The 10,071-nt window shown below is 47.2% G+C and overlaps 1 protein-coding gene across 1 annotated transcript; it reads right to left on the bottom strand.

Annotated features, from left to right (window-relative positions):
* Positions 1–4,345: 4,345 nt before the first annotated feature.
* LOC125508592 (uncharacterized) lies at positions 4,346–6,328 on the bottom strand. The gene is made up of 3 exons (XM_048673349.2): positions 5,893–6,328; positions 5,454–5,680; positions 4,346–4,972 (listed from the first exon to the last, which is right to left on the bottom strand). Exons 1-3 carry the CDS (start codon positions 6,326–6,328, stop codon positions 4,346–4,348), a joined length of 1,290 nt encoding a protein of 429 aa, XP_048529306.1.
* Positions 6,329–10,071: the final 3,743 nt, after the last annotated feature.

Here is a 10,071-nt window from a genome sequence, read left to right as displayed (position 1 = left end):
TCCGAATCGAGCACAACTTCGGTAAAGAGACGAGGCCCGAAGAAAAAGTTGCGCTCGAATGAAAGGTTTGAGATCACAGCAATCGCGTAGTGGCATGCTGATTGAACCCATCCGAACAAAGGAAGCATTTGCTGCTCAGTGCGGGGTTCTTGTTAGGGACAAGATCTCGATCAGTATCCACCAATGGTTAAAGCATAAGAATGAAGACCATGAGGTGTCTTATGTCTCCGATATGCAGAAAGATGATCTTTGGACCGCGCTGAAGGCAAATTTCACCCTACCGGCAGAGGAGGGTCCGGAGAAGCCAGTTAAAGAGCAATTGATCAAGTCGCATGCTCTTAAGAAGATGGCAGAACTATTCAGGAGGTGGAAGAATGAGCTGAAAACATCGTTTGTCGACAAAGACAAGACACCAGAATTCACCGGCCGGTATGAGAAGATCAGAGATCACTGGCCCGCATTTGTGGCCCACAAGACATTGGACAAGAGTAAGAAGATGTCAGTGACAAACAAGAAAAATGCCGCGAAGAAGAAGCATCACCATCGCACGGGGTCAGGTGGCTACCTCAAAGCCTGACCATTGTGGGACAAGGCTGAGAATGACCTGATTAATAAAGGGGTCGAACCAGAGACGAGGAACTGGCCAGACCGTTGCCGGACTTGGTTCTTCGGGGTTGGCGTATCCTTGGACCCTGTATCAGGAAAGTGCGTTTGGACAGACGAGCAACTGAGAATACCCGTCACGAGGCTTTAGGAGTATATTGGGGCAGCGCAGCAAGGGACGTTCGTTCCAGACAGAGAGAACGACGAGCTCACAATGGCCCTCGGCAATCCTGAGCACCCTGGACGGACACGAGGCATGCCAGGCTCCGATTCATGGAACACTGGGTTTCCAGACGCAGGCGGTTACAAATGCTAGGAGAGGAGGAAGAAAGTGGAGCAGATCCAAATTCGGGCGCTGCACGCAAGGGTACAAGCGATAGAGCAACAAGAAGCAGATCGCAAAAAGCGACCCACCGAAGCTTCCCCCGAAGCTACCCCGCCATCTCAGTGGAGAAGCAGCGTGCCTTCCACCGAGCTGCAACAGCTGGAGCCTCTCTTCATGGCTCCTGCTAGCTACCCCATGGACTTAATCACGGAGTCTCAAAATTGCGACCTTATGACGCAATGGAAGAATTTGAAAGTCAAGGCGTTTGTTGGCTCTGTTGCACCTCTTGAACTTGGCGCAACTTTTCACTGCCGTCCAATTCTAGAAGGAGATGCTAGGGTGATGGTGGATGAAATAACGGACGGATTTGAGGACCTCGAGCTTGACCACCCTACCGGTGAAGGGGAGACTCGGCTGGGTTCTTCTCTGAAGACTCCATGCCTATGGCGGAAGGAGCTCATCAACCTTCCGAACTGGACGCCTCTGCCTCCTCCTCCTCCTCCTCCTCCGGCGAGTTAGGGTACTCCGCCTCCTCCTCCGGCGAGTGATCAGGGCACTCAACCTCTTTCTCCGGCGCGTGGCTACACTCCACCTCCTTCTCCGCCTGCGCCAGCGCGCCCGAGCAGCCAGCCTACTCCTTCTCCGCCTCATCAGCAAGGGCGGAAGAGACCCGCCGCCGCTCCGGCTGCTCCGGCGCGTCATAGTCCTCCTCCTCGTAAGCAAGGAAAGAAGACAGGCGTAGCTGCTCCATCTGCTCTGGCGTCTAGTAGTACATCCAGAGGCGGGAGGCAATACAGATTCGGTCCTTCTCTGAAGACTCCAAAGAAGTTACCATACGAGAGGACCCCGGAGGAAAACGAGAAGATCATGCGAGACGAAGTGAGGAACTTCTTTGAAGGGGTGAAAGCAAAGAAACATCCACCTCCGGAGGAGAAGATATATCCGGAGAAAGTGAAGCGCACTGTGGAAGCCCTGAAGAAACCACCAAAGTCTCTGCCGAAAGGCAACTATGAGCGCATTATTGAAAGGTCATTTATCGAAGCGGAGCGGTCGGGAAATACTGTCAGTGATCAAAGGTTAGCGGAATGACGAGCTGGGAAAAAAAATTCCAGCTCGGCGAACAAGGGAACCAATCGTCCCCCCCCCCCCGCTCAATGTGTCTAGCGATACCGTCGCTAACAATTCGAGGATGGTGCCCGGTTATAAAAATCTTGAAGATTACCTGCCCGACGATGTACATTATGAATTCTTGAAGGTGGACAAACACAGATATGAGTACGGGAAGCCTCTCGTCAAAGATGAAAGGTCTCTAACAACGATGATGCGAAGATTCCATGATTGGTACATGAAAACCTGCAGAGAGACTGGGGGCAGGAATACTTTGACGCTCAGAGTTAAAGAGGAGCATGACCTCGTTGAAACTGATTTGTTGACTGTTCCATTTGAGGAGTTCTTCCAGTTTTTCAATCAGAGGGCCCTCAATAAATTAACGGTCACTTGCTACTATCTGTAAGTACTACTTTGGTCATTAAGTCTCTATATATAGGTCAGCTCTTTCATTGCATGTATTTATAATTATCCTCACTATATTATGCAGATTGAAGATCGCCGAATTGAAGAAAAGACAAATCGGTGATATTGGGTTCATTAACCCAAATATCATAGATGCATATTCGGTTGAATTTCAGAAAAAAGATACCAAGGCCAACTTGCTACGATCGTTGGTATTAAATCAAAATAAAGCTATAATACTCTTTCCTTACAACTTCAAGTGAGTGTTACTTTCTTGTGCATATTCGGTTTCCCTTATTAGTCGAGGTTATAGTAATGTAATTGATGAATTATGCATGCGTGCGCAGGTTTCACCATATTCTCCTAGAGATTAAGCTCGAGCAGGGACTAGTAACCGTCTTAGACTCGAGACGAAAAGAACCCAAGGAGTATGCGGACATGACTGAAATTCTCGAGAAGTTAAATCGATCATTATCGCACCATATCGACAACTTTGTTCACTTCCTGATATCAAGTAATTGTTTTCTTTGTCTGACAGGGTTTGGAAAAAAATCACCTCAAAAGCTCCGGGACTGTCGAAGAAGCTAGAATTTAAACACCCGAAAGTAAGTACTACTAGCATGTTTCGCGCATCTCCTAGTGATTTAAGTACTAGTTTCATCAATAGCATTTAGCATGCTTGCTTATCAGTTTGATTGACCTCTATTTCTTGTAAAGTGGTTGTGGCAGAAAGACGGGAATAATTAATGTGGATACTACGTTTTCGAGTCCATCCGCCACACGACCTGTGAGCGGGGCCACACTAAAAAACAATATGAAGTGCGTAAGCAATAATATTCAGAATTTTACTTTATTACCATCTTTTCTGTTGAGTTTCATTCATTCATATATATGTATTGACCCCCTTCTTCAAATTAGATGTTTCGGATGCGGGATGAACTCCTAGCACTAGATCGCATGCGAGGAATTCAAGAGGAATTGGTGGCATTCTTTTTTTGACCACGTGATCGATAAAGACGGAGAATACTATGTGGACCATGTGTTCATATATAATTAGGGGATTATATTGTAAGAGATCTTATATTGTATATATGTAGCCAGTAGCGTCGGATAGATATACGAAAACTTGTTGTTCGACCAATCTTTCGGAGAAGGAGAGGTTGATATCACTTCTCTCTATATGCATATGTTCATGACGATCTTCTGGTTCCTTCATTTTTGCTTACTAGCTAGCGTGTCGAGTGCTCTCTATACGTATAGTACGTAGCGTCGACCAAACACGGGGATAAGAGAGGACACTTTTCTCTATTAATTAATTAGCTACCTAACACAATATATGAAACACCTTAATTAACCATACAAAACCCCCAAATCCCCCCCCCTTCAGAAAAAATAAATAAAAACCCTAGCCCCAGCTGGCGCGTGGATGCCTATTGGTCTCGATTGGTGCCACCAACTGGGACCAAAGGGCCCCCTGCCTGGGCTGGCCGCAGCGGCCACGTGGAGGCCCATCTGTCCCAGTTCGTGTAAGAATCGGGACTAAAGGCCAAAGGCATTAATAACGATCTTTTAGTCCCGGTTCCAAAACCGGGACAGAAGGCCCTTACGGTCCGGGACAAATGACCCTTTTTCTACTAGTGATACCTCGCATGAATGTTGTCAAATAATTTTAATTTTCTATAAAATGTCTAAATAAGTATTTTTGAGGTTGATCCCATGATCTCACCTAAATGTGAGATCTCATACAAGTCTCCCACGGTTGCACTTGACAAATGAAAGATACTACATTTTTTTTTTTGAAAAAGACACTATGCCAGAGCTAAGGCTTTCAATCAGTCAGTCATACTTGATGTCTAGATAGGAAATCACATCACAGTCAAAACTTTCATCTCACGGAAGTCAACCTTAATAATACCTTACAAATGCACTGTCATAATCATACTTACAACTCGGAAGAAGGGACCATGTGACAGTTACCTCCATCTCACAGGAGCCAATCTTAATATTCTCCTTGGTTTTACCAAACTTTTTGGGAGTAAAAGTTTTACGAACTCTCCTCACATCTTTCTCATCACTACCACGCAGTGCCTTCACCGAAAACACAAGCTTTCCTTCAGGCTGCGGAAGCTCGACGCTGATCACATGGCGTGAAAGCTCAATCCTGCCACTACCATCGACCGGCAATCTATCGCCTTCAAAAGCAAGCAACCGTATTTCCATGTTTTCGAAACTAGCTGTACTGGCAGTGAATAAACCCCTGCAGCCAGGCCATAACCCAGGCTTTTTGACTTTCACACCGATTGCGGCTTCCACACAGTCACACAGTCGAACGTATGTCAACTCTAATGTGCTAAGCTTGCTAGCCTCAGCACGATAAGACGGGCCCCAAGGAAGAGACGCAACTGCTAAATAGCTTAAATCTTTATCCTCAGATTCAGTAGCGCCCTTCGCCTTCAGATCAACTTCAACATAGGTAGGATGTACATTCATTACAATTCCTCGGGTAGGTCCCGTTAGCGTAAGAAGTCGATCCTGCATATGCATATCATTCAGTGTATCAAACTCACCAATACGGCGGAAATAATTTATGATGAGCAAACTTAGCTAGGAGGCATGAGCCGATCATTTGTGTTGGGCGATCAAGTTTGTTCAAATCATCACATGCATTAAGATTGATGGAGGCAGTCTAAATTAATAGTTACATGATGCCAAAGAAGAGGTAACATTGGGTAGCATAACGGAAGCGAAACCATAACAGATACATGTCATGAACCTCTAGACTAACCAGACTTGTACGCTATTATGTATCATAATAACTATCTAGTATCCATGCACGGAGTATCTGAAGCTCCTCAGTGATAGTTTGGAATTTGTTGCGTATATTAAATTCTGTTCTAAATCCTATACATAGTCCTATCATCATGTTAAACTTAGCCGAAAGTTAAGAAGAGACCAATGAATCAACATAATCTACGAATGGAGTAGCAAAGATTCATAATATAGTAGTATAAACCTTCTTGGTAAGGGTTTGGCAGTTATCCCTCTCACGGTGGAAGACCATGATGCGATTGCGATCCACTGCATCGCGCACAGCGATCGAACCAAACACCTGTAATGGCCACTTCAGGGGCTTCTTTATCTTCCCGACTTTGATCCAGAAGATCTGGAGCATCTCCTGCTTGTGGGCGTAGCGGTTATTAGGGCGGCGAAGGTCGGTGAAGCACGAGGCGGGGATTGACGCTGCATTGCAAATATAGAGTGCAGTCAGTGATGATATTCTAATAGAGCATGTGTTCATTCTATGCTACTCCCTCCGCTCCGTAATATAAGAGCGTTTTTTATACCAGTGTAGTATCAAAAATGCTCTTACATCATGGGACGGAGTAGTGGTATATATGCTAGTAACAGGAGGCTGCAAAACAGCAAGGACTGGATCAGAGGAGCACGCTTACTGGTCTGATCGAAGGGGCCGTACTGTTGGGCGAAGAGCCAGTCCCAATTTTGGCGGTGAACACGGGCACAGTAGGCATTATGATCAGTGTTGGCTTCCTCGGGTACTTCCCCTAGCATCTCTCTCGTCCTCGCCATCATTTCGTCCATCGACAGATTGTCTCTCCTGTTCTTCTTCTCCCCGATTCTGGCCGCCTCCTCAGCCGCCTCGTCGGCCAGCTCCCCCAATCCCATCATCATCGCCATCGTCTCCTCCTCGGCCGCTTCCTCGGCGGCTTGATCATATTCAGACGGAGCTGCTGCTTCTTCAGACATGACAGGCTCAGCCTCATCATCATAATCGACCTTCACCACAGATGTTTCACAAGGCTCGGCACTCGACGACTCCATCCGTACATGGATTCGTCGCCGCCGCAGCCTTGCCTTTTTGCACGGCATGCCCTCGGTCTCTTCTTCTCTTGTTTCTCAAACTCTCGACTCACGGTAGTAGTGCAACCTAGACGATCTGGCAATTACAGTGAACCAGGGGTATCGTTGCTGCTTAATAATGCTTATTATACAGATGCGTGCGGCCACAACCCACAACTGAGTCTGGCTCGACCAGACACGGCTGAAGAAGCCTACTATGACTCCACACGGACAACGTCTCCATTCTGAGCCGCAACAACGCTCTCAAGCGCGCCGCCTTAATCGATTGTTAGGTGACCTTCCGCCCGGCCCGCGATCCGCCTCGGCGCCACCGACTGTATGAACCACGCCGACGACGACGACGAGACGTGGAGCCGTAACACCCAGCGTCCTTTCTTTCCCTGGACGCAGCGGTGCGGTACCCGGATCGCTCGGCAGACCACCCTGGTAGTGCGCGCGGTGGTTAGGGCACCGGCGAGGGAGGGAGGGAGTAAGGAACACGATGAATCGCCCAGTGAAATCCAACGGCCCCGCAGACAGAAGACCTGAAGTTTTCCTTATCTGAAACGAAACTGCTCTGTAGACGACACTTCATACACGATATCCTATCTGAAGAGTAACAGCAGTTAAATACTACGTGTTCATGCATCAAGTAAGGCCTGTGTACTAGAGTGACGAAGGGGAGATATTTTCCGGACTCAGATTTCATGCAAGCTACCACCCGGAAATCAGCATCAGCCACTTGGCGAGCCATTGTTGCCGGACGAGAAGCTCTCAAGGTTGGCCTCATCAAGCGGATCTGTGATGGTGCATCCACCTCGGTCTGGAACGACTGATGGATCTCATCGACTGTCACCATGACACCGTTATTCAGGCCTCCCAATACGCCAATTCTCACAGTCGGGGAACTCATTGATCATGAGAACGGGACCTGGAAACGTGACCTCATTCGCTCAACTTTCATCGCGTCAGATGCAGAGGCAATCCTGAATATTCCTCTCAGGCAAGGCGGCGGTGCAGACTATCTAGCATGGGCACACGAACGATCGGGTATCTACTCTGTCAAAATGGCCTATTGAGCTCTAATTAATCAAAAAGAGCGTTCAGCTCTAGAAGAAAGGCAGATAGCGGAACCATCAATGAATGAACAACAGATGTGGAGTGCTCTTTGGAAACTAAAAGTGGTCCCTAAAGTTAGGATTTTTTGGTAGAGAGTGGTTCGTGGGATCATTCCGGATGAGTGTACACTCGAACACCAACATATCAAAGAAACAAGTATATGCAAGTTGTGCCTTGCCATGGACGAGGACCTGATGCACGCTCTGATCCATTGTTCTCACGCAAGGCGGTTATGGGAGGAGGCGAGGCTGCTCTTTGAGATCAGACTCCCTCGGCTTCACCCCAATTCTTGGGCAAGAGACATATTGTGTGATCAGCGGTTTTCTGACAAGGACCGCGCCACGATCATCACGGTTATGTGGGCGATTTGGATGTCCCACAACAGATATACACATGATCGGGAGATCCTTGATTGTAACACCCTCGATGCGGCTATATCTCCCACGTGTCGAAGCACGACTTAGAGGCATAACCGCATTGAAAGCAATGTCGCAAGTGAGGTAATCTTCACAACAACCCATGTAATACAATAAGGGAAAGAGATACATAGTTGGCTTACACTCGCCACTTCACACAAATACATGAATAAAGCATTACAACATCCAGATACAATCAAGGTCCGGCTACGGAACCAAAATAAAAGAAGACTACCCCAAAAGCTACACAGATCCCCGATCGACCCGACTGGGCTCCACTACTGATCAACTGGAAAACGGAACAACATAACGAACACGATCTTCATCGAGCTCCTCCTAGAGCTCGGTTGCGTCACCTGCACGGTATCATCGGCACCTGCAACTGGATTTGGAAGTAATCTGTGAGTCACGGGGACTCAGCAATATCACTCCCTCACGATCAAGACTATTTAAGCTTATAGGAAGGGTAAAAGGTATGAGGTGGACCTGCAGCAAGCGACTAGCATGTATGGTGGCTAACATACGCAAATGAGAGCGAGAAGAGAAGGCAAAAGCATGGTCGAACACTATGATTAAGAAGTGATCCTAGAACAACCTACGTCAATCATTACTCCAACACCGTGTTCACTTCCCGGACTCCGCCGAGAAGAGACCATCACGGTTACACACGCGGTTGATGCATTTTAATTTAAGATCAACTCCAGGTTTTCTACAACCGGACATTAACAAATTTCCATCTGCCCATAACCGCGGGCACGGCTTTCGAAAGTTCAAATCCCTACAGGGGAGTCCCAACTTAGCTCATCATAAGCTCTCACGGTCAACGAAGGATATTCCTTCTCCCAAGACAATCCGATCAGGCTCGGCATCCAGGTTACAAGACACCCTCGACAATGGTAAAACAAGTCCAGCAACACCGCCCAAATGTGCCGAGAAATCCCGATAGGAGCTGCACATATCTCGTTCTCAGGGCACACTCAGATGAGACTAGCTACGAGTAAAACCAACCCTCAAGTTTCCCCGAGGTGGCCGCACAGGCAGCTCGGTTCGGACCAACACTTAGAGAAGCACTGGACCGGGGGGGGGGGGTTAAAGTAAAGATGACCCTTGAGTCTACAGAACCCAAGGGAAGGTGGTAGGTTGTTAGTGCAAATGGTAAAACCAAGGTTGGGCATTGCTGGAGGAGTTTTATTCAAGGCGAACTGTCAAGGGGTTCCCATTATAACCCAACCGCGTAAGGAACGCAAAATCCGGGAACATAACACCGATATGACGAAAACTAGGGCGGCAAGAGTGGAATAAAACACCAGGCATAAGGCCGAGCCTTCCACCCTTTACCAAGTATATAGATGCATTAATTAAATAAGAGATATTGTGATATCCCAACAAATAACCATGTTCCAAATATGGAACAAGCTCCAATCTTCACCTGCAACTAACAACGCTATAAGAGGGGCTGAGCAAAGCGGTAACATAGCCAAACAACGGTTTGCTAGGACAAGGTGGGTTAGAGGCTTGGCTCAATAATATGGGAGGCATGATAAGCAAGTGGTAGGTATCGCGGCATAGGCATAGCAAAAGAGCGAGCAACTAGCAAGCAAAGATAGAAGTGATTTCGAGGGTGTGGTCATCTTGCCTGAAATCCCGCAAGGAAAAAGAACGAGTCTATGAAGAAGACAAACGGACGTAGTCGAACGGGTCCACACAAACGCGACGTAATCGGAACCAACCCGAAGAAGCAACACCGGAAAGAAGCACACAACATAGTAAACAAACCACACGTGAACATGGTATGATATGCGGGATGCGGGATGCGGTGCATATGCATGATTTGCAAAGGGATGATTGAACCTGGCCTCAACTTGGAAATCCAAGAGTGCCACTGGCAAGAGGAGATGATTCCGGTTCAAATGGATATAAAGATCACCGGAATCGGATGCACGATTTGGAAATGGCAAGCAAAACAAATATGGCACCGGTCTGCGATAAACAGCAAGTAACCATCTAAATGCAACAAGATAAATATGCTACAGCACTCAAACATGGCAACAAAATACATGGCAGGGATCCACTCATGATGCTTGACAAAATATGAACACTGAGCTACAGCTAATTCATCCATTAACAGGCTCAAACAAGCATGGCAAAAGTGCAAATGATAACAGGTTTCAGACTTTGTGAAATTAACACAAGTCTGGAATTTATCATCAGGAAGCACACTTTAGAGCACGAAAACTA

This window comes from Triticum urartu, chromosome 5A, assembly GCF_056163025.1.
Source record: "Triticum urartu cultivar PI428250 chromosome 5A, HENAU_Tu73, whole genome shotgun sequence".
Classification (NCBI taxonomy): Eukaryota; Viridiplantae; Streptophyta; class Magnoliopsida; order Poales; family Poaceae; genus Triticum; species Triticum urartu.
This window is presented reverse-complemented; position numbering and strand designations above follow the sequence as displayed.

Excerpts from the sequence above, each read along its gene's own strand:
- LOC125508592 (XM_048673349.2), bottom strand. The coding sequence starts at position 6,328 with ATGCCGTGCAAAAAGGCAAGGCTGCGGCGGCGACGAATCCATGTACGG. Across the intron at positions 5,681-5,892 it reads CGGCCCCTTCGATCAGACCA|CGTCAATCCCCGCCTCGTGC; the intron begins GTAAGCGTGCTC and ends TTTGCAATGCAG. Across the intron at positions 4,973-5,453 it reads GCCAAACCCTTACCAAGAAG|GATCGACTTCTTACGCTAAC; the intron begins GTTTATACTACT and ends ATGCATATGCAG.